Consider the following 24,607-nt stretch of genomic DNA (forward strand, 5'->3'; position numbering starts at 1 on the left):
AGATGAATGGACATACAGAATCCAGTGTACCTATACAACAGAATACAACTTGGTGAAATGATACGCATGAATCAAAAAAGAATTAGGTCTAAGTGAAATCAGACACAAAAGGCTACATACTATATAATTTCATTTAGATGACATTCTAAATAAGGCAAAAGTACAGTGATAGATTAGTGGTTTCCAGGGATTGAGGAATAGGGCATTGACTGCAATGAGGCATGAAAGAAAGTTAAGGGGTGATAAAAATGTTCCATATTTTATTGTGTTGGTGGTGGTTATACAAATGTATTCATTTGTCAAAACTCATTGAACTGCACACTTAAAAAGGCAGAACTTGGGAATTTCCTGGCGGTCCAGTGGTTAGGACTCAGGGCTTTCACTGCCAGGACAGGTTCAATCCCTGTTGGGGGAACTAAGATCCCACAAGTCATGTGGCGCGGCCAAAAGAAATGGGGGGAGAACCTTTTTATGTAAATCATACATACACCATAATATATGACTTAAAAAAATAAAAAATGATGTGGCTAATCCTTTATCTTTTGAGTTCTAAGTGTAGATCTGTTATAAAAGGAAGTATTGGTAACATCTGACCATGAAATGTTTTTTTTTTTTCCTTTGGCCGCCCCACACAGCTTGTGGGATTTTAGTTCCCCAACCACGGATTGAACCTGGGCTCTCGGCAGTGAGAATGTGGAGTCCTAACCACTGGACCGCCAGGGAATTCTCCATTAAATGGTTTAGAAATAGACTGTAAGGCAAGCAGTGTAACGTATGCCAGTCACATACTTCTCTGGGCTTTGGATTTTTCTGCTCTAAACAGGGGTTTGCAACCCAGTTTCCTAAATCTGCTCCCAGGAAACTTTCAGAATGTTACAGGTGTTCTGGGAAAAGGATTTCCACTGCCAAATTACTTAGATAATGCTCCCCTTAAGGTGATTCACAATGCATTTCAGCATATGAAAGGATCTGAGCAGTCCTACATGCATTCATTTCTTTCTGTATTTTTTTAAATTCAGTGTTTCCCACATTTAATTGACCAAGGAACCCTTTTATCAAGAAATAGTGTTGCTAAAAGTTCTTTCTAGTGCTAAGATTCTGTGATAAAACCTTCAAGACTTACCTTCATGATTAAGTTTTATTTATACAGGGAAACTATAAAACTGATTTTAAAGTAGCTATGGAAAGCTGTACCCCATAATGAGAAAACTGTCTCAAATAACAAATTTTAAAAGATTTTCTACTTATCTTGTTTACTTTCGTAGTCAACTCCTCTGAGTTTTTATCAGGTTCTGAATTCTAAATATGTTGAACTTAAGTATCTTGACTACTATATACTACATGAAAATACATCATGATTGAGTTATCTCTATTTCAATAGCTCATCCCCAAATAACATGGCAGATTTAAGAATGTGAAAGCATCAGTGACAGGGACACTAAAATTCCTAAGCAATTACCATTATGAATAACAAAATGATTGTCAGAATGTAAAGCATTTACTGTACAAAACCAACAGAAGTTTGAATGTATATGCACAGTAGAAAGAATTTTTTAAAAGAGAAGGAAAGAGGGACTTCCCTGGTGGTCCAGTGGTCAAGACTCCATGCTCCCAATGCAGGGGGCCTGGGTTCGATCCCTAGTCAGGGAACTAGATCCCACATGCCACAACTAAAGATCCCACAAGCGGCAATGAAGATCTCGTGTGCCACAACTAAGACCGGGCGCAGCCAAATAAATAAATATTTTTTAAAAAGAGAAAGAGGGCTTCCCTGGTGGTGCAGTGATTGAGAGTCTGCCTGCCGATGCAGGGGACACGGGTTCGTGCCCCAGTCCGGGAAGATCCCACATGCCACAGAGCAGCTAGGCCTGTGAGCCATGGCCGCTGAGCCTGCACGTCCGGAGCCTATGCTCCGCAACGGGAGAGGCCACAACAGTGAGAGGCCCACGTACCAAAAAAAAAAAAAAAAAGAAACAAAAAGCAAGAAAGAAACAAGAGAAAGAGAAGGAAAGAAAGAATAAAGAAATATTGAAAACCTAATACTCTACAGGCTGCTCTTCAGTGCTTCACATGTGATCACTGAAGGAAGTATAAAGCATATAAACAATGTTGATAGTACGACTAAGACTATTATACCTTTTGAACATAAATAAATGCATGAAAAATAAAAGCTATCTCAATTCAATTCAATAAATTAATTATGAATAAAGCTTAAGGGAAAAGTGAACACCAGAAAATTCTGGATGATAAACAAACTGTCCCTGAAAATGAAAAAAAAAAAAAAAAAGTTAAAAACACCATGTCCAACTAGACCCAACCCAGTAGTCTACTTTTTCCAGTAATATCCAGGCTATGGAAGAGTAGTGTTAGCAATATATATCAAAGAATCCAATTTATCTTAATAACACTTATGAATCTTTATCAATGACTTCATCTAAATATTTTTAAAAATTATTTCTAGTCTAAATTTATTTAACCTCTTTGGGTAAATAAGTTCTATAAGCTAATTATATAAAATAGTATTCCTTAAAAAAAGTAAACTTATTTTTCAATTTGAATTTAAGGCATATTCTCTAGGCACTAGGCACTATATAAAATAATGTAATTTTTCAGAAGAGTGAGAAAATAGGAAAAGAGTGGCAGTTACTCATCTTGCTGCTTGGTTCTGTACATTCTTTGCAAGAATTAACTTTAGTATAAATGGATTTGTTAGCTAGATCTCCTCAGGAACCACTACTATTATTTCTTCATAATGGTCTGGCTAGAGATGACCCAGGAATAATATGAATGGGACATGTGAATTTCAGTAAACTACAAGTGGGAAGGGTGATTTTTTTCCTTTTAATAAAGACATAAAATTTATTACATCATTATAAGTTTGGCAAGCAGCTATAAGCAGAATGTACTTTTGCTTCCTTCTGAAATCTATCTTTACATAGTTCCCTGTAAAATCTTTGAGCTCAGCACAGAAATATGTAAATAGACATCCATATGGTAAAAAACACCTGAAATATATAAAAAAGGAAATGCTTCTGCTAAGAGGAAAGAAAGAAAGAAAAAAAGAAAGAAAGAAAGAAAGAAGAGAAAGGGAGAAAGAAAGAGAGAGAGAGAGAAAGAGAGAAGAAGAGAAAGAGAGAGAGAAGGAGAGAAGGAGAGAAAGGAAGAAAGGAATAAAGAAAGAAAAGCAAGAAAGGAAGAAAGGAAGGAAGGAAGAAAGAAAGAGAGAAAGAAAGAAAAATAGAAAGAAAGAAAGGAAGGAAGGAAGGAAAAAAGAAAGAAAGGGAGGGAAGACAGGAGAGGAGTGGAGGAGAGGGAGGGGAAGGGGAAGGGAGAGGAGGAGGAGGGGAGGAGGAAGGGAGGGGAAGGGGGAGGAGGGGAAGGGGAGGAGGAGAGGAGGCCAGGGGAAGGGAAAGAAAGAAAATGAATTTTAAAAAAAGGTTACCCTTTACAAAACCATGATTATATTTGCTTTACATAAAAATGCTTTAGGGCTTCCCTGGTGGCACAGTGGTTGAGAGTCCGCCTGCCAATGCAGGGGACACGGGGTCGTGCCCCAGTCCGGGAAGATCCCACATGCCGTGGAGCTGCTGGGCCCGTGAGCCATGGCCGCTGAGCCTGTGCATCCGGAGCACAGGCTCTGCAACGGAAGAGGCCACAACAGTGAGAGGCCCCCGTACCGCAAAAAAAAAAAAAAAAAAAAAAAAAAAAGCTTTAAAAAATCTGGACCAACCATGAAACTCTTCAAGAATGTAAGCAGTTTGTTTATACTTCAAATTTAATTCTGGTACGTATTTTTGGCTGTATAATGAGTTCAGGAAGGAACAAATTAAGAATATGTTTATAACTCACATGGACATTACTCACCCACATTTGGAGGTTTCACATAATTTACAGGTAGTTCTGGAGGCCTGCCTCTATGTAGAGCTGCAAAAGCAGAGCCATTCCATAGCGTACTCTTACAGTCTATACAAAAAGATTCAAAAGTTAGTCAAGGCATAAAACAGTTTTTTTTTAACTGTACCCTAGAGGCAAATATCTGTTTTCAATTTTATTTATTGAAATACATTTTTAACTATTAAAACCACAATAAGAAATAACATGCATATGTTTAAAAGTGTTATAATCTATATTATGATAGGTAAACACCAATGCCTTAATATTATCATCAGGATATTTTATTTCCATGCTGATATAGAACCAAAGCTTTTATTATACATATATTTGAATCTTATGTAAATATGTCATGGATTAATAAGGTTTTAAGTTTACATTGGTCCCCTTCTTGATCTTTAGGCTTATACACATCTGCTCACATAAAACTGTATAAGCAAGGAAATGAATACAGCACAAGTATGCCAGGTAAAATTCAGAAACATTTATACTTCGTGTATGTTAATGTTATGGAGCGCCTGCCAGCTGTGCCATAACAGGTAACACTGCATATCAGATGATAATTGAGTAAAAATAGTTGTGTTTTTTTATCTTTAATGTTTATGTCAAAAAATTCAAGCAAATACAAAATATTCCTAATAATACAACTTTGAAACAAAAATATTCTACTACTCTCTTGAAAGGTTTCAAATTAACTGAATTAAAGAATTTCCTTAAATTAAGATATTTAAAAACTGACATCATTTATGTAACTATTTATATTTGTAAATTAGGATTTTTAAAACATTATGCTAAAAAAACAAAACATAGAAATAAATTGGTTGCTAGACCTGAAGTATTTAATTCACTAAGGCGTCCTAAATGCCTAATTTCACATTTTTACATTCAGAAAATTCTATCTATATAATTTACATATGGGGGTTCCGTGTAAAACTTTGGGAGAAATCTGTAAAAGACTGAAAAATAGTGGAGTAGAGAAACTGTTACTGAACGCTGATGGATTGATTTTTTTTAATATTTTTAATTATAAACATAGTTATATATCATAATTTTCATTTACCTGCTATGAAATACCCAATGTGATTAGGATGATATCAAGACTCAAAGATTAAGAACATCAAAATGTAATGAAAGAATATTTTATGTATTTATACTGTACTAATCAGAGCAGCGATCTTTTGAGATTTCTATTCCACAGGATTACAAAGAGATTTTATAGTCTTTACCTCTATAGTATTCACTGTTTTACAGAAAAGGGCTCCATTTAGGCCTCTAAAAATTTACTTGTACACTAGGAAAATAAAAACAAGATTGGCAAGATAAGAAAAACTAAAAGAAAATTAGTATTTAGAAAAGCATGGGAACATTTAATTAACATAAAAATACACTACTCTCGACTCCTTCCTCTAAAAACTGTAAAAATCTTACCTTTGGCATCCCGTAACAGAGACTGCCGACCAACACCTAGTAATGTCTGTACCCCAGGAACACTCTGAGGGATCTCCTTATCTAGTAAGGGACCAATCCGCTCACAAATTTTAAGGAGGTAGTCTGGAGGAATGTGTGCATTGGCTGCCACCTAAAAAGCATAAGTAAAATACAGGAAAACAAATTTGGTTTAAAAACATTAATCTAGTCCATTACCAAACTGTTCCATCATGGAAAAAAGTACAATTTTAAAACACACAAGGAAAATAACATTTTAAATATTTAATACTTCAACCAAATTTAAGAAACAGTTACAAAAATTAAGCATCATTTAAACAAGTGATAACACATAAATGACATGGCAGTTTAACTTACTTTTTCGTGCCTTGATTAAATCATTTGCTTAGCTGTTAATCTAATGCAATAAGCATTACAAAACAGCAAAAAGGATCATGCCTAAAAATCAAAGTACAAAGATGATGGGTAAACTCTACTAGTACTTGATCAGCAGTGATCAAGAATCAGAGAATCTAGATTCTATATAAATGATAAGAATGCAAACAAAAGGTAATACTTGCACCAAACTCTCACTTAAGTCCCTTTAGGATTAACAGGACACATTTGCTTAATTAAAGCAGAACTCTCTCCGAAAAAAGTTAATTGGTTTTCAAAAGAGTATCAAATTAAGGATTATTTTAAATACCATGTTCTAAACAAGCTATGTACTCAAAATTCATTGCAACATTAACTCATTTTTTTCCTCCAAGTGCTTTATTTATTTATTTTAACATTAACTCGTCTTTAAAACACAAGTAAATTTCTGAAGATGATTAACAAATGTAGATAGGGATGAGACAATAAAACAACGAAACTGGTTTTCATTTTTTATCTAAGCTAATGTTAAAGTTACTGATGTGCTTCATAAATACCTAATTATTAAAACAGTAAAGAGTAAACTAGAACATTAAAAATCCTTAGATAAAAAGAACATCTACATTCTCATCTTGACAAAAGGCCCTAAAATCTACTTACAGTTACAATGCCAATTTTTATAAGTGCTACAGAGAGAGAAATATATATATATATATATATATATATATACACACATATATATACCTACCATCACATAGGACACATATCAATATATTACTTCCAAGTCAAAAACAATATAACTCAAAGGAATAATTTTGTAAATCATCCCTAATGATCACCAGAAGAGATTATGTGTGTTCTTGATAAATACTGGTTCACTGAATCAATGAATGAATAAAAACCAAAGTCTACCTATAAGTAATATCATATGAACTCACAGAGGAAAAATCTTTCTCCTATCAGGGTGCCTTTTTTGTTTTCTTAGGAAACACAGGTCAAAGAACTACAATCCAACATGTATTTAGGAATCTGGGAATAAATGATTCTATTGTGATTTTTTAAAAGTATTTCCTGCCAATTATCTTTTGTAAGTCCCTGAAGAAACAAATTTTAATCTACCAAAATCACTGGGGCCTGGCAACTGTCATGATGGTCAGGAAGAATGGCAACTTATGGGACTTCCCTGGCACAGTGATTAAGACTCCATGCTTCCACTGCAGGGGGCACGGGTTCGACCTCTGGTCAGGGAACTAAGATAAAAAAAAGAAGAAGAATGGCAACTTAACCTGATTATTTGCATCTACAAGGTTTAGCTTCTGGATTGGGACAAAGGATCAAGCAAATTCTTTCAGTTATTTCATACATGTCTAGTTTTGTTTTCCAAGCAATTAACTACATAGAACTAAAATATACAGGTAATATTAAAGTCAAAGTATGTGATGATTCAATCTAAAAACTTTTTTTTTGTTACCTAGAGACACTGATGTCCTAAAATCCTAGTTTGTAATTCATTCTCTCCACAGTAGGGCATTCCTAAATAGGCCTACATGCAAATATAGTTAGTACTCCGAAAAACATATATCTCAAAGAAAAAAGCCTTAACATACTGCATATTAACATCTATAATAGTTTGTGCCTTCTTTCCTCCAACACTGTCTTGTATAAACTGGGCTTTTGATATCAGTCATTACCTTTTCACCAAGTAAATGTTATAAGGCTTTACACACAATGGTAGTTGTTGTCTTTAGTGGCATTTTCTTTTTTATCAATTTTCTTTTCCTCATTTCATTACCATCTCAAGAGTTATTCACTTGTTACACAAATCTACCCACCAACTTGCAATATATATACAGTAACATATAATCCAGAAAATGGGAGTTCTCTGATATGAATTTTTAGTATTACCCTCTTAAAGAAACCTGTCAGAATTATATCTTAAACTGAAATCTTAGGCCCCCTGGCTACTTTATTTTATAAAAACAATGATGCTTGATTTTCAGCTAGTTATATAAATGTTTTATCTATTCCTCAGTAATCATTTAAAAACACAGAATCATTAATTAAGCAACTAAAACAAGGCTCATCTACTCTCACATTCTCCCCCTTGAAAATTTGTATTATAAACTATTAAAGTTTACAAGTTTGCTTTTCACCCTATGCAATAGAAAATTGCTCAATTTCTAGGCAGTCCCATTCAAAAATCCATTCCTCTAAAATCAATAAAAATTTGATTGTAAAACAGCACTAGAGAAACAGAGATTCTATCAACACAATGGCAATAACAATACTTTTGAGTTTGAACGTGCTCTTTTCCTTTAAACAATATTTACAGGCTTCCAGACTATATCAGCACAGTTCTTGCAATGATAGTTTCTTCTAAATCAAACTTCAGGACTTATAAGTGGTATTAAACATTTACTTCAATCCATTTGCTTTGCCTAAAGCTGGAATTCGTTTTTTAAAAATTTTTTTTTAAAAATAGTTATTTATTTATTTATTTGGCTGTGCCTGGTCTTAGTTGTGGCATGTGGGATCTTTAGTTGTGGCATTCGAACTCTTAGTTGGGGCATGTGGGATCTACTTCCCTGACCGGGGATCAAACCGGGCCCCTTGCATTGGGAGCGCAGAGTCTTAGCCACTGGACCACCAGGGAAGTCCCCAAAGCTGGAATTTCTTAAAGGTGATCTTTTTAGGCATAAGAACTCTTATCCACCCTCAGTAATTACATTTCTAAGTTTTAAAAAAAATTCTGTATTAGAATTACATGTGAATATAATGTAATATATCATAAAATGTAATATTGAAAGTATGTATTAAAATATTCTATGAAATTTGTGGCTTATTAAAAGCCACTCTTTTTGATTAAAACTCAAAATATTCTAATTTCAGTTACTTAGCCAAATTTCTTTCTGGAATATAATGGCCAAGAAATAACACAACAAGCACATTGAGATCTGAAGAAGAAAGGCACTCTCTAAAAACAAAGTTCAAGAGCATAATACAAACTTTTGTATTATTCTGTAAAATAGCTCCAAGGAGTTAAATTATAGAACCTTTGAACTGGAAGGATCCTTATATACAATCAACTTAATTCCACATCTTACAGTAGGAAAAACAGATCCAGAGGAGTGCAGTCCAATGGTCACAATGAATGGACCAGAATCTGGGTCTCTGTGCCCACTGTTATTTCTATTACTGTCCCATTAAGGCAGCTGAAAAATCATGAAAGTAACACAAAGACTGAAAAAATTAAAACTATAAATTTGATAAACTGAAAGAAATTAAATGCAGCCTAGATTATAAACCTTCTTGATAGGAACACTGGCTGACCTAAAGAGCAAATCTAACAACTGAAATCACCACACTTGAGAATCATTATGACAACTGAGAAGACCAGAGAGCTCACTGAGATGATCCTACTACTCATAATTAGTTAAAAGGAATCCAGCTGGGCACTGAATAACATACAAAAGGTACCTAATCTCAGGGGGCCAGACCTGCACCAAGAGCTACATTTGAAATACTAATTTTCAGATAGCCATGATAGCATTCTTACTTTGGCTTTTCGAAATAATAAGATCAGACAAGTAACTAAAAAACAAAGAAAATAGAACTGTGTGTTTTGTTTTATAACTAAAATCACTACACAGGTAAAATGAAGAATGAAACTGAGACCATATGCTGAAGAAGTAAAATGCAACATTTTGTCTGAGATTTGAAATGGGTTTTTTTGGGGGGGATAGAAAATGAACATCCATAAAGTTAGTCACATGACTTTTTGATATTTAGGGACAGGAAACAAAACAGATTTTGAAAAATACAGCAAGGCTTTAAATATATCAATATAAGTATAGTAGAGATAAGCACAGTACTTTGAAGTGTAAGAGCCTGGATTACTCAGGCTCTAAAATTTACTAGCTGTTACTCCTTCTGGCAGTATGATACTGTAGAAAAGACTTAGATTTGAATTTTTCCAGCATCCCCAGGATCCTACTTATATGACCTGCAAAGTTATTCAGTCTCTCTGATCCTGAGGTTCCTCAACTGCAAAACAGGGAGTAATGATAACCACCTCATATTATTTGTAAAACAAAAACAAAATCATTCACTCATGCATTCATTCATTCAGACATTTGAAGTATAGGGATATAATGGAAAGATTAAACTGCTGCCCTAAAAAAATCCATAATCCCAGTGGGGGAAACAAACTAGTAGCTAGAAACAAATCAAATCTACAAGGGCCCAGAGGTTTAGTACAGAGAGGTAATGAAGCAAAGTACAGTATCTAATTTAGCCTGGGGGTAGGGGTTCTTGTTCAATTTCACACCTGAATTCTAAGTGAAAGTTAACAAGGCAGACAAAAGGAAGGGAAGGCATTCCAGGCAAAGAGAAGGGAACCCCCATCCAGTAAACACACTTTGCACAGTGACTAGTACATATATCTCCTCAATGTTTAAGATGCTCCTACACAACATTAAGTTAAAAAAAATAAAAATAAAAAACTCTATCCAGAGTATCTGATTTTGAAAGAAAAAAAATGCCCATACTTGTACAAAAAAGATGAAAGAAAACATAAAAAACTAATAGTTTATTTTCTGCTTGATACTGTTCAGTAAAATATAAATGTCTGCAATAATCCAATATTATCTTTATAATTTAAAATTTGAGTTTTAATGTTTGCTGAATTTGAAGGAGGAAAAACGAAAAACTGGGAAGCAAAGGAAAGAAAACAGGCCTTTCCATTGTAGTAATACCACTGGTTAACAGGGTGGGCCACAAAGTGTTAAGACTTCCTATCATTTTCTTTTGAAAAAATTAATCATTGTTCATAGCATTTATTTTTATTTCTATTAGTTTTAAGATTTCCTCAGGAATGAGAGAGGCAGAGCAATCCACCTAGGGCTCAAGTATTCTCTGGTTAATACTGCCTCAAGAAAGCACTAAAAGTACTATAACCCTGAGGTCAGATGATATCAAGACAAGAACAAGGGACCCACCCACAGTCTAGAAGTTTCTCAGTAGAGAAAGGTCCAATAAAAAGAACTCCATACTAGCTAGCAGATTAGTAAGCCTAAAAAATATATATCATGAAAACACTTCTAAGGGCTTCCCTGGTAGTGCAGTGGTTGAGAATCTGCCTGCCAATGCAGGGGACATGGGTTCCAGACCTGGTCTGGGAAGATCCCACATGCCGCGGAGCAAGTAGGCCCGGGAGCCACAACTACTGAGCCTGCACGTCTGGAGCGTGGGCTCCGCAACAAGAGAGGCCACGATAGTGAGAGACCCGCATACGGTGATGAAGAGTGGCCCCCGCTTGCCGCAACTATAGAAAGCCCTCGCACAGAAACAAAGACCCAACACAGCCAAAAAATTAATTAATTAATTAATTAATTTTAAAAAGCTACAAACATCCATGACTTATAAAAAAAGAAAAAAAGAAAACACTTCTAAAAAAGTTAAGAAAATTGAACAAGTAATAACTAAGAACCAGCTAATTATAAAGCACCATGGTAGATACTAAAAGGCATAAGAAAACATCTTCAACAAGGCAATTTAAAATACAAGAAATAAATTGTCAATAATGTATAGAAAATAAGATTAGGATAAGAAAAGATCAGTCAGAAGGGTTGAGGATCCCTGCAACAAGACATGGGAAAAACATACCTCCCACTTCTTAAAAATGAGTTAATACTATACCAGTATCATATTGAATTACTTTTCTGTAATACATAAAAATGCAAATAACACTAAATATCTTTTCACCTAGTGATCATTCCTTGCTTAACACAGATGCACTTCAAAGACGCTCATTTTGGGCTCTCAATTCTGACATTTTTTAAGTTTTTTTTTTTCTTTCTTTCTTTTTTCTTTTTTTTTTTTTGTGGTACGTGGGCCTCTCACTGTTGTGGCCTCTCCCGCTGCGGAGCACAGGCTCCGGACACACAGGCTCAGCGGCCATGGCTCACGGGCCTAGCCGCTCCATGGCATGTGGGATCTTCCCAGACCGGGGCACGAACCTGGGTCCCCTGCATCGACAGGCGGACTCTCAACCACTGTGCCACCAGGGAAGCCCTAAATGCTTTTTTAATGGTACTATTTTATATGTCCCTTACCTTATAAAAAATATTAGGAAAATTGGGTGGTGATAATTAGCCAATTACCAAAGAAAACATAAATTCTGGTGTCATAGTTCTTCAGATTTTAATGCTAACCATTCAAACTTTCTGTCCTATATTTAAAATGTAGTAAAATGTAGTAACCAACTCATTTGCACTCATTTGCATTCTTTCATATTTAACTCATTTGGTCCACACAACAACCTTGCAAAACAGGTAGGGGTTTTTATTTTATAAATGAGGAAACTGAATCTCTGAGAGGTTAAGTAACTTGCCCGGGGTGGTTCAACGAGTAATGACTATCTCCTGGACTAAATCTTAAGGCCTTTTCTACTACCCACAAAATCCTATTTGAGAAATGTCAAACAAAGGCATCTCTAAAATATGACACAAACACTAAGTTGACTTTAAATTACTATTTTGCTCCCTACAAAAAAATTATTAATCAGTCAATAACCAACATCAGTAGAACTTCAACAGAAACACACAAACTAAATTAATATTCAAATGTCATAAAGGTGCTTTCTGGACAAAATTTTATGAGAAACATTCACCCAATCCAAATTCTTACTCTTTAACAGCAGCTCTCTTCGTTTCCTTAATACCATCTTATTTGTACTGAGATACCAGTTTTCCTAGGACTGATGCTATATCTCCAAAAGGATTTTAATCATTGAAAGTATGTTTCTAGAGCCCAAGTGTGGGGAAAAAAAGCCAGTGATCAATCCAGATGAATAGGTAAAACAAACATGTTATAGAAAGCAAGAGTGTACACGTGGCTCAAGCCAATCAGTAGTGAGGAATACCAGTTTACAGACATTGACTGCTGCCTGCCATAATACCTATCAGTTAGCATTATATTCACACGGGAGTCAAGCAGCACATGCTTTTTGGTTTCCCATGATGCATTCCGTTCCTCCTAACTATGGCTGTGTGTCCACATTACAGTTAATAAACCACACATGCTTAAATTGCTTCCACACTTAGAGATGCAATACCATGCTACCAGCACTCAAAAGCATTCTACAGTTCTAATAGACAATTTAAGCTACTACTAGTAACTAGAGAACAAGAGCTGGGTAAGGTAAGAAAAAAATGCAGGTATGTCTGGAATTCAAATACAGTGTTTTAAAGCAGTTGGTGAGGATCAAATGAGATAATGTGAAAACATTTTTAAACTCAAATATGTTAAATGCAGATGTAAATTCTTATAATGACATATATCACCATAGATGTACTATTTCTAAAGACAGCAGTGAACATACGATCTTGATAAAAGTTTTTTAAATAGCAGAAAACTACTTCAAGTCTTTTGAATATAAAATGATGGTAATAAAACCTATGTCACTCCAAATGTAAGCACTAATTGGTACTTTCAATTCTACAGATGAAAAATGCTGAATAAATGTAAAAATATATACCACACCTAAAGATAATTATGTCTTTGGTTCAGTCTTATGATAGGAGTACCCATACAGTGATTCAAAAATCTTAAAGCATGCCTTTAAAAAATGTTTCCAACTCACCATTCCAATATATAAAATTTGTATATTTACAAAAACTGTTCATTTGTTTACACACACACACACACACACACACACACACACACACACACACACACGCCCCTCACTGCTCTGTTTGTCATCCCCAATAAAGCTCCAAGGAGGAAGCAATAAAATAGTCAACAATTCAACAGGGTCACCACAAATGAAAGGACATCTGTATTTATTTATATTATCTACCTTAAGATGTAAGAAGCAAATCTAATTCTATTATGCTGTAAATAACAGTCAAGCAGAAATAAAGAAAAATACTCAGATCAAACTTCAAAAACAATCACCCTGACTTCAATTCTGTCCCTGTATCATTACAAAATTCTGAAAATTAATTTAGAATTTTTTTGAATGTCATAATCAAAAACGTTACAGTTCAACATAAACTGACAAACATTTCATGTTCAGACTCATTTTTTTAAAGGCACTTCAGATCTTGACATGTCAATACTTGACTGCAAGCAGCTTTAAAAAGCACCTTCCCATGTGTTCCAAATTATAAGTAAAACACTAAATCAGATTTAAGAAAGAAAAAATAGGGATTTCTAGGCTATGCAATAGTAACAGTAGTAATGAAGTGTTGAAGAAATCTAACTTATTATCTTAATATTCTTCTGGATAAATCAAGTTAAGCAGTATAGACAATTCAAATGAAAATATACATATGGACAGAAAGGCAGGATTTTTGTTTCAAGTATGTAGTATACATGACTATGCAACTTCAATTCAGTATTTTGATATCCTTGTTTATAGTCCTTCACCTCTTCATTATGCATTTGTCTTCTTTCCTTTTTATATCCCAGTACATCTTCAGTTTGAAGTGCTGCTATAAAATTATACTAATTAATACTTTGCCCTAAATTTAAATCCAAACATGTAGCTAAATCAAAGATCACACTGTATAAATCCATTGTTCTAACAGCACTTTAAAAAATACTACCCCGGGACTTCCTTGGTGGTCCAGTGGTTAGGACTCTGTGCTTCCACTGCAGGGGCACAGGTTCAATCCCTGGTGGGGAACTAAGACCCTGCATGCCCCTTGGTGTGGCCAACACAACAAAACAAAACAAAATGAACCTACATCTCTCCTACAATGAAGCCACTCAAAATCTCAAGTCAGATTTGAAATAATTTTTATCAACAGTACGACTGATGAATCTAGCAATCAAACACTGCACACTCAGTTCTCAGCCACTTCTTTTCCTTCTGTTCAATTCTCAGCCCTGCCTCATCTTCCCTTACAAAGAAATCTATAGGTAGAGAACAGACATATGACTAAAAATAAGACCATATTATCGAAATGTAATATCCCTACAAAAATTGGACCCTGGTATGGAAAAATAAAAACCTATGTGTGCAATACAAAAAGTAAATTAAAAACAAAAAAGATAACACTAAACCATAGATAACAGTCAAACAATAGAAGAAATTCTGTGTATATAAAAATTAAAAATGTATAAGGAATTATAAAAACAATAAATTAAAACGATAAAGGTGAAAATCAAGTATATGTAGGGATATACAAATGGATTAATGACAATTAAAAAATAATTTGTTGAAGTTTAAGCCTCACTAATAATGGGGAAAAGAACCAATTAAGTCAATTGAGGACTATTTTCACCTATTAAAACCACCAAAAGATTTTTAAATATTTTAAAAATTCATTCTAAGTATCTAGATGGTTACATTATAAATTAGGACAATCTTCTGGAGAGCAATTTTATAATATATAACAAAAGCTATAAAATGGATGAGTCCCTTGACCTGATAACTCCACTTCAGAAATATAGCCCAGAAAAACAACTGAAAAAGAAAAGAAAAAAAAAGGAAAAAAGCAGAAAGACTACTTAACTATGCAGATATTAGTGAAAAACTGGAAGTAACCCAAATGTTCAACTAGCAATTGAGTTCTAATCACAGCAACTTAAAAACAACCGAATCTTTCCTTGCCATTAAAATAACAATGACTATTCAAATATAGATAAGTATACGTAAAAGTGTTACATAAGAAAACATAAAGCATAAAGTGGACATTGATTACAATTACATGAAAATATGCCTTTACAGTATAAGGAAAGGAAGTCTAGTAAACTGGGCTTTGTTTTTTTTGTTTTTCTCTCTGTGTGTGTGTGTGTGTGTGTGTGTGTGTGTGTGTGTGTGGTTAGGAGACTATTTTTAATCATTTTGGTGCTCATTTACTTTTTGGAACTGTCAAGTTAATTTTTAAAAAGCTTTTTCCTTTTAAAAACTGTTACTTGCTTAAAATGGTCTACTTAGAAACAAATAAATATAAACAAAAATATTGTCAATACACCTCAGTATAAAATCTATCTTCAAAACCACATTAGTCATAAAGTATTAAAACATATTGGTAAGCACTGTTGTTTTTGCCCTTTTTTTGAAAGAACTTCAGTCCAACAAAAAGTCTGACTACAAATTAAATTGGTAATACATGCAGTTTTTCAAAAATATTTTTTATCCATCGGAGAATTTTTTACCATTAATATTACAGATGGTGGAGTTTATCCTTATCACAATTATTATATCATTTTCTGTGCTTTGCAAAACTAAAAAAATTAGTCAGTAGATTTGGTGATAATTAGCATGGCCTCATTCTTGTAATTTAATACAAAGAAAATTATCAAATGAACACCAAAGTAATTTATTGTCCTGTTGAAAGCAAATTTTAAATCATTTTATTTATATTTAGAGTCTACCATACCCCTCCAACTTTCTTTAACTTTGTCTGATTTTCCTCTGTTTGGATCTTACTGGAAGGAAAGATAGCTGAACTCAGATTTTAGTAACATCACCCCTTTCTCCTTTCATTTCCTTCCAATTGACTGTGCCAGTGGCTAACACAAGGGAACATCCTCCCAAAATTAAAAAGGATCACCTTTTAGTGTGTGTAAATGCCGAACAGAAGGTGCATTTACACTATGAATTATATTTGCTGAACAAACAACAGTCTATCCAATGCTTTTGGTCCTTTACTAAAGTATATTCTATTTTAAAATATGACCATTGTTGTTTCCTTGTAAATCCAAAATCGTGTTTCGTCAATTCTCAAAAAGCTCATAATCCACATTTCTTATTTAGTGAAATTGTTAACTGCATAAATGCGATTTAATAATGATTTGATGAGCTATTTTCTACAATCTGAGATATACAACGATTATGCTTTTATTCCGTAGTCGATTATCTAACCCCCGGCAAATTTTGAAATTAGCTTGATGCTATTATTTTTAATTGTGTCGTTTTTCCCTAGTCCCTGGTCCGTCAACTCCCCTCCTGAACCCCCTCTGCCGTGCGGCCCGCCGCCCCCAGACCAAAAAAAAAAAAAAAAACAGCCTGGCCTCAGTTCCCGTATTTCAAGCCAGGACCAACCAGAAAGCAGTTTTCTTCCACTAATCCGGAACTCCAGGCTGTTACCAACGCTGTCATTGGCCAGCGTCAGTCCTTGGTACGTGCCCCAAGATAACCCCCTGGTTTCTCTCCCTTTTACCCCTACAATGGGCCTTTCCCGATGTTTGTAACATATTCATAATCTACAATACGGCATCTCTGATAACCAGTTCACATTCTTCAAAGTTTTCGGGTGGAAACAAACGAGGCCAAGGGGAGGGCAAGCTACCCTTTCTCCGACTCGCCGGGAGGGGGGAAGGGACAGTTCTTCGGCTCAGCACTGAGCTCCAGAGCCGCGTAGGTTGAAGGGTCGGGGGCGGGTTGGGGGAACAAGGTGGGGTGGGAGTGGAGAAAGAGTTGGGTTAAGTTGAAATGAAAACTTTACTCACCAGATCCTCGAAGCTTCTTCGGTGCTCTCTCCCCTCCCAGTCTAAGCGGCGCGGAATAAGCTGGGGGCCGGCGAAAAGAAAGGGGGGAGGGGGCAACGATAAAGGCCAAGCCTCTGCTCCGCATCAACCTGACCCAGTTTGGGTCCGGGTCCTCGACCCTTTGGCATCTTTATTGCTGTTGGCCTGATAGCTGTTGTCTCAGAGCTAGACGAGTGTGGGGGAAAGGAGGCCGAGGAGGAGGAAATCCTGAAAAAACACCTCCCACAGGCATAAAGAGGGGGCGAGTTAAGACCCCAGCGATATCCGCCCCTTTTGAGGGAAGAAGCCGGTTCAACACTGTGACAACAGCTATGAGTGCCCAGTTCCAAGCCTTCCTCCCGGTCCTAGCCCTCCGCCCCTTACTTGCCCTTCCTCCAGTCTCACCCCAACCATCCCCACCTCTTCCCGAAGGGGCTGCGTACCTGATGCTCCTCGAGCTCCTGCACTAGCACCTGAGCAAAAGGGAAACACGCATATGAGGGCAGCTCGGGCCACCAACCCATTCCTCCCTCCCCAAACTGAACCCAGCCGCTGACGGCAGCGCTACTCAAGGCCGGCCTTTTCCTCACCCACAGCGGAACCGCACACCCCGCTGCCTCGATTTCCCCACTGGGACCATTCCCCAAGACTCCCAGATCTCCTTTCCCTTCTCACCTGAGCGGATTTGTTGCAGGGTCCGGACTGCAAGAATCTAGCGATCAGGTAATACAGCTCTGAGGAAGAGGGGGGGAAAGAGGTTGAGAGGGAGGCAAAGAAGAAAAAATAGAAGCTTTTTCAAAAGAAACTGACAGCCGTCGCGCTAAGCTCCCATCCTCTTAGCCCCAGGACACAGCTACCCACCGGCTTCGATCTGGGTAGGTGCCGCCGCCATCCTTTTCCCGAGGGGGTTTGGAGGATTTGCTCCAGAGGGGCTGGCGGGGGCGGGTGGGGATGCTGCCTCTATTGTGGTGAAGCCCCCATGCCCAGGAGTCCCGCCGCTTCCGCCGCACTCCTCGTCCCAGTTTCGGTCTCTCTCGGATTCATCGCATCACGTTTCGACCCATAGATATTCTAGCCCAAGAGCTGAGGAGGCGGAGGAGGAAGGAGAGGGAGAGATAGAAGAGGAGGGAGGAGCCGAAGTGGCGGAGGGGTGGGCGGGGGCAAAGGGGGTGGGGAGAGGGGAGGGTAAAAACTGTGAGAGGGGCCTGCAGCGCTCGTTGTTCACCGCCAGAGGCACTAATGCATCCTCCAGTCCTCAGCTCTCCTATACACCCGACAGTTACCTAGCTACCGCTCCCGGAAGGAAGGGGAGGTGCTAACTGATGGCAGACTCTCTGGCAGCTACCGTAGAACTCAGTGGTGACGTTCCCTTCAGCGAGTTCCAGAGTGGTTACCCTTCCTGTGAGGGCAGTCGGGCCCTTTCCTATTGAGGACCTTTCCCTCTGGCGTGGTCGTGAGGAACATGTGAGGAGCCGACTTGATTCAGCTGCTTTCTTCGATTCCCTCCCGGCACCGAGGAGGCTTTGATTTTTTTGTCTCTCTTCCACCGAAAGGAGGCTAGCCGCTAAAGGATCTCGTGACTGAGAAAGAAAAGGAGTCGCTACTTCGTTGTCACTTGTTTCTCTTTAAAATGATTTTTGTACCAGATGAAAATGCTGTTAACTTAGCAGTCCGGAGGGCAGGGCTCATATTGTTATAGAGAAAGAGCAACTCTCAAAACGTCCCCTGATTCTGATAAATTTTCAGGAAGAATTTGCTGTCAGACATGAAGCATTTTATTTGTTCCCCTTCTGAATGTGTAACACATGCCATATCTGTCCCATTCCTATAGGATAATTTTCAATTGTGTCTTCAAATACTGTCAAAATATTTTATGTTAACCATGGATTTTTATGTATTATTGCATATCTGTATGCAAGATAGTTTTCTACAGGTTTGGGGCAACTTTCGTTATTTAATATATAACCCCTAACTCTTAGTACAGTACCGACTTTCAGTAGTTGGTTACTGAAATCTTAAGTGATCAAAGGATTTGTAGAGTAGTAATTGACACACATATAGTGAACAGTCTACTTCCCTACTTTCCCTCGCGTAATATATTCCCACCTCAAGCCCTGACCAAAAAGTAATTAATAGAAGCTGAACCTGATGAAACCAGAAATGCTGTTTAAACTGCATGTACTGTTTACATTGAAATATTCAGATTTGAAGGTTCACCTTTTAAGGTTAGGGCTGGATTCTTAGGAATTTGATTTCCTCACTCAGAGTTCAGCCATTGACCACAGTGTACCTACAATTGCATTATGCTGGCATAAACTTAGCCTAGGTTGGTTAGTTCTCACTCTGGTCATTATTTTCCCCTCAGAAAGAAAGAACCACACAAGATGTGATATAATAGGTCTATCTTTGGTCATTATGCTGTAGTACTTGATAAGACAAATGCCATTAACTGAAAAATATTAGATATTGAAAAGACCTATAAGCCCTAGATAACTCATTGCAAGTAGCTTAGCAAAACACCAGACTAAATATATTTTACAGATCAAGTATAATATATACAACAGTTACCATTAAGCTATTACAATGTACTAAGCACTTTACATATTTTACCTCATTTAATCTTTATAATGACCCTAGGAGGTAGTTTCTATTGTTATCCACATTTTACAAGTTATAAAAATGTCTATATGACTTTGGACAACTCACTGAAATTCTGTGAACCTTATTCCTCATCTATAAAATGTAATAGTACTTTCCATGCCCACTTCACAGTAATTGCTGTAAAAGTCATGTGAATATGTTTGTGTCATATTTCAAACTGTATAGGGCATTGTTATTTCAGTGATCGCTTCAATTTCAGTCCGGTGCAATCAGGAGAGAAAAGGCACACAGTAATTTGAATAGAGAAAGTTTAAGGTACAGAATTATTAACAATAACAGGAGATTGGAGTAATGAAGAATTGCCTAGTAAGGTGTAAAGAGAACTCTAAAGAATATAGGAATAGAAGACATAGTATATAATATAATAGCAGATAGTAATAGCCACTAACCCTAGAGCTGAGAGTACTCTCAATCCCTATTGCCCACCCAGGGCTAAGATCCAGACCTTGTTGGAGAGGACACAGCCAACCAAGGCTCATTCAATGGCAGGAAAGATGCTGTGGTACCTTGCTGGAACTCCAACTTCTGGAACTTTCTAGAAGCCTACCTTCTGGAATCAACCCTCTAGGGTACCTGGGAAATAATGTTCACAGGGAAATGTCTCACCAGAGGCACGTTACTACAAAACCACTAGAGGCAAGGTGCCAGGGGAGGCTGCTGGGTGCTACCAAAAGTATGCACCACAGGAGCTAGGCACTAGAGAAAGCTACACAAGCTGCAGAAGCATCCTACTCCATAAGCACTCCAGAAGCGGGACACAAAACCTTTTCTTCTTATACTGTATTTCCAGTTTGCTCTACTGACAAAGCTTCAGTTCTTGCTGACCAAAGGAAAAATATTTAGATAGCCCAGATCCATTTTCATAGAGCAGTCAATAATGGAGAGTTTGGAGATGATGAGCAACAAATCAATAAACTGGCACAAATTCCCTACTGTTTTCTTGACTATAAGGACTAGGTTGATAAAAGGAAAGTTATTAAAATGTGTGTGTTAACATAAAAGTGTTCATTTGTTCTTTAGGATAAGCCGAATGCTTTGAATTATTTTGTTGCAATTAAAATCACCAGTCTTAACCCTGTGGCCAAAGGCTTAACTGGGAGGGGAAGGAAATTTTTATAAGCTAAAGCAAATATTGATTTACATAGAAAAAAATCAGGAATGTTTACCTGATAGGTATTAGTTTCCTAGGACTGCCATAACAAATTACCACAAACTGGGTGGCTTAAAATAAGGGACATTTTTTTTGTCACAGTTCTGGAAGCCAGAAGTCTGAAATCAAACTGTCGCCAGGCCAGAATTCCTTCAAAATCTCTGGTGGAGAACCCTTCTCCCAGCTTTTGATGGCTCCTGGCATTCCTGGAAATTATGGTAGCCTAACTCAAATCTCTACCTCCAGCTTAACATGGCCTTCTTCCGTGTGTGTCCCTGTGTTAAATCTCCCTCTCCTTTTTCTTACAAGGACAACAGTCATTGGATTTTGGCCCCATCCCAAATCCAGAATGATCTCATCTTGAGAACCTTAACTTAGTTACATCTACAATGACTCTATTTTCAAATAAGGTCATGTTCACAGGTACAGGTACTAGGGGTTAAGGCATGGACATATCTTTTGGAAGATATATAACTAAACCCACTAAATCATTTATTTCATTCTGACTCTTTAAAAATCACATTTTAAGGGAAGATCAAAGTTGAAAATTTAACAGTTCTCCCCAGGATGGCCAGAAAAGAAAGACAATAGGAAATTCTGAGATGGAGGGACAGAAGTAGTAAATAAGAAGATTAAGGGACTTCCCTGGCCATACAGTGGCTAGGACTCCATGCTTTCACTACCATGGGCCCGGGTTCAGTCCCACAAGGGAACTAAGATCCTGCAAGCCACTCAGAGTGGCCAAAAGCCAAAAACACAGTTTTAAAAAAAAGATTAATATACCAAACTCTGTAAATAAATAGTTGCTCTCTTTTCCTGTCTCAGTTTCTTAAAATAACAAAATTATATAATGTAATTATTAAAATAATGTATTCTTGAATTAAAAACATATCACATACATTATAATATGTTAACATATTTTAATACATTGTATAGGTGTGATATGCATAACAAAAATAGGAGAAAAAAGAAGGAAGAGGGAATAGAACTATATAGGAGTAACATCTGTATATCTCAAAAGAACTGATTTAGTATAAAAGCAAACTACATTCTGTTAAGAGGTATACAATCAACCCTAGATGAGCCACTAAGAAAATAACTTTAAAAAGAGTGAAAAAATAATTTAAAAAGTTAAAAAAATGAAACAAAAAAATGTTAAAGTTCCACTAAGGAATATTTACTTAACTCAAAAGAAAGGGTAAAAAAGGAAGAATAGGACAAAAAGATATGAGATATATAGAACAAAAATTAAAATGGCGGACATAAACCCAACTATATCAATAATAACATTACAGGCTTCCCTGGTGGCACAGTGGTTGACAGTCCGCCTGCCAATGTAGGGGACACGGGTTCATGCCCTGGTCCAGGAAGATCCCACATGCCGTGGAGCGGCTAGGCCCGTGAGCCATGGACGCTGAGCCTGCGCGTCTGTGCTCTGCAACGGGAGAGGCCACAACAGTGAGAGGCCCGCGTACTGCAAAAAAAAAAAAAAAAAAAAAGTATGAGAATTTGTTGCTAGCAGACCCTTATTACAAGAACTGTAACGGGAAGTTATTCAGGCTGAAAGCAACTGAATCCAGACAAAAACTCAAATTATTCAAATCCACATGGAAAACAAAGTTCAATTGTAAAGATTAATATATAATTATAAAAGACAGTAAAAATACATATTTCGCCTACATTCTTAAATTATTTTTTAATTATATAAAATAAAATAATGTGTAGATAATCTATTGTTTGGCATATCACATATAGAAATGTAATATATTTGCCAATAACAGCAAAAAGAAGGTGAGTGAGAAGAAAGCTGTATTGAGTTAAGAACATGATACCATGTGGTACGTCAAATCTGTAGGAATAAATGCAGAGTGCAAGAAATGACAAATAATCAGGCTAATATAAGAAAAGCTATAAATATATACTAGCTCTTCTTTCTTCTCTTAGCTTCTTTAAAATATATTAAATTATATAAAGTAATGATTATAACAATATATTGTTTGGATTGAAAATTTATAAATGTAATATGTTTAACACCACAAAATGGGGGAAAATGGAGTAGAGTCATATAGAAGTAACATTTCTATATCTAAGCAGAATTAAGTTAGTATTAATTTTAAGATGATTCTGATGAGTTATGATGTACATAGTAAGCTCCAGAACAAACACAATGGAAATAACTCCCAAAAATATAGTGAAAATGTTATTAAAGAAATTTAAATGCAGCATCAGAAAATATTCACTTTAATGGAAAAGAAAGCAGTAAAGAAGGAGTAGAGGAACAAAAAGGAACAAAAAGTAAAATGATACGACTGTTGGTGGGAAAGTAAATCAGTGCAGCCAGCATTGAAAACAGTATGTTTCCTCAAAAAATTAAAAATAAAACTACCATATGATACAGCAATCCCACTTCTAGGTATATATCTGAAGGAAATGAAATCACTGTCTTGTACAAATACCTGCACTCTCATGTTCGTAGCATTATCCTCAATAGCCAAGACATGGAAACATCCTAAGTGGCAATCAACAGATGAATGGATAGGGAATTCTCTGGTGGTCCAGTGGTTAGGACTCTGTGCTTCTACTGCAGGTGGCCCAGGCTTGATCCCTGGTCAGGGAACTAAAAACAAACAAACAACAACAACAAAAAAAAAAGGAATGAAGAAAATCTGGTATGTATATGCAATATAACATTATTCATCCATAAGAAAATAAATCCTGCCATTTGCAACAACATGGATGAAACTTGAGGGCATTTGGCTAAGTGAAAGAAGTCAGGCAGAGAAAGACAAATACTGTATGATCTCATTTATATGTGAATCTAAAAAAGCCAAACATAAAAACATAGAGTGGAATGGTGTTTGCCAGGAGCAGGGGAAATAAGGAGATATTGGTCAAATGGTACAAACTTTTAGTTATAAGATAAAGAAGTTCTGGGAATCTAATTTTTGTGTTAAGTTATTTTTAAGTAGAACCCCAGGATGTCGGATGGTGAGCCTCAGTTCAACAAAAGACCGAAAGGAATTAAAACAAAGAAGTTTTTGGAAGTTCTCTGGCAGTAGAGTTGTTAAGACTGTACCCTTCCACTGCAGGGGGCACGGGTTCGATCCCAGGTCAGGAACTAAGATCCCCGCAAGCCATGAGGCTTGGCCAAAAATAAGTAAGTAAATAAATAAAAACAAAAATAGTGAAGTTTATTACTCCAGGTCCTAGAAGAGGTACACAGCATGCCTCAAGGGGCAATGTGGGAGGTCAAAGTAGAGTGCAGTCTGAAAGAGAGCAGCAGGACATAAGATCCATGCCTTTAACAGAGTCTGAGGGTGGAGCACTTTGGCATTCCCAGGCTAAAGCCAGATTGACCAATTCAAACCAAAAAGAGCAGGTGTTTGGTAAGTTTTGCAAGGGTTTTATCTAAGGGGTGCATGAAGGGAAGGCTCTGGAAGATGGTGGGGACTGTTTATCACAAGGGCCTTTGGGACAGTCATATCAGGAACTTATATTTGCTTGTGACTCTGCAGGTTGTTTCTAGGTCAGGTGTTCCCAGGAGGACCTAGTGTCAATTCAAGGGTCCTTCAGGCCACTTGGCCATGCAAAATGGATACCAAGGAAGCAATGTTGTGGAGTAGT

The 24,607-nt window shown here is 36.7% G+C and overlaps 1 protein-coding gene across 2 annotated transcripts in view; it reads right to left on the reverse strand.

Moving 5' to 3' along the window:
• Nucleotides 1-18,260, reverse strand: part of BRWD3 (bromodomain and WD repeat domain containing 3) — a 118,876-nt gene extending 100,616 nt beyond the window's left edge. Inside the window, exons 1-6 of one of the 2 annotated variants that reach the window (XM_032620103.1) lie at nucleotides 18,034-18,260; nucleotides 17,848-17,906; nucleotides 17,616-17,645; nucleotides 17,155-17,214; nucleotides 5,320-5,470; nucleotides 3,865-3,963 (exon numbers count right to left, since the gene is read on the reverse strand). In XM_032620103.1, the coding sequence (XP_032475994.1) occupies nucleotides 3,865-3,963; nucleotides 5,320-5,470; nucleotides 17,155-17,214; nucleotides 17,616-17,645; nucleotides 17,848-17,906; nucleotides 18,034-18,064 (430 nt within the window). In that variant the 5' untranslated portion in view covers nucleotides 18,065-18,260. The remainder of the gene's footprint in view (nucleotides 1-3,864; nucleotides 3,964-5,319; nucleotides 5,471-17,154; nucleotides 17,215-17,615; nucleotides 17,646-17,847; nucleotides 17,907-18,033) is intronic. The other variant, XM_032620102.1, reaches the window with a different exon arrangement.
• Nucleotides 18,261-24,607: the final 6,347 nt, after the last annotated feature.

This window comes from Phocoena sinus, chromosome X (assembly GCF_008692025.1).
Source record: "Phocoena sinus isolate mPhoSin1 chromosome X, mPhoSin1.pri, whole genome shotgun sequence".
In the NCBI taxonomy this organism is placed as follows: domain Eukaryota; kingdom Metazoa; phylum Chordata; class Mammalia; order Artiodactyla; family Phocoenidae; genus Phocoena; species Phocoena sinus.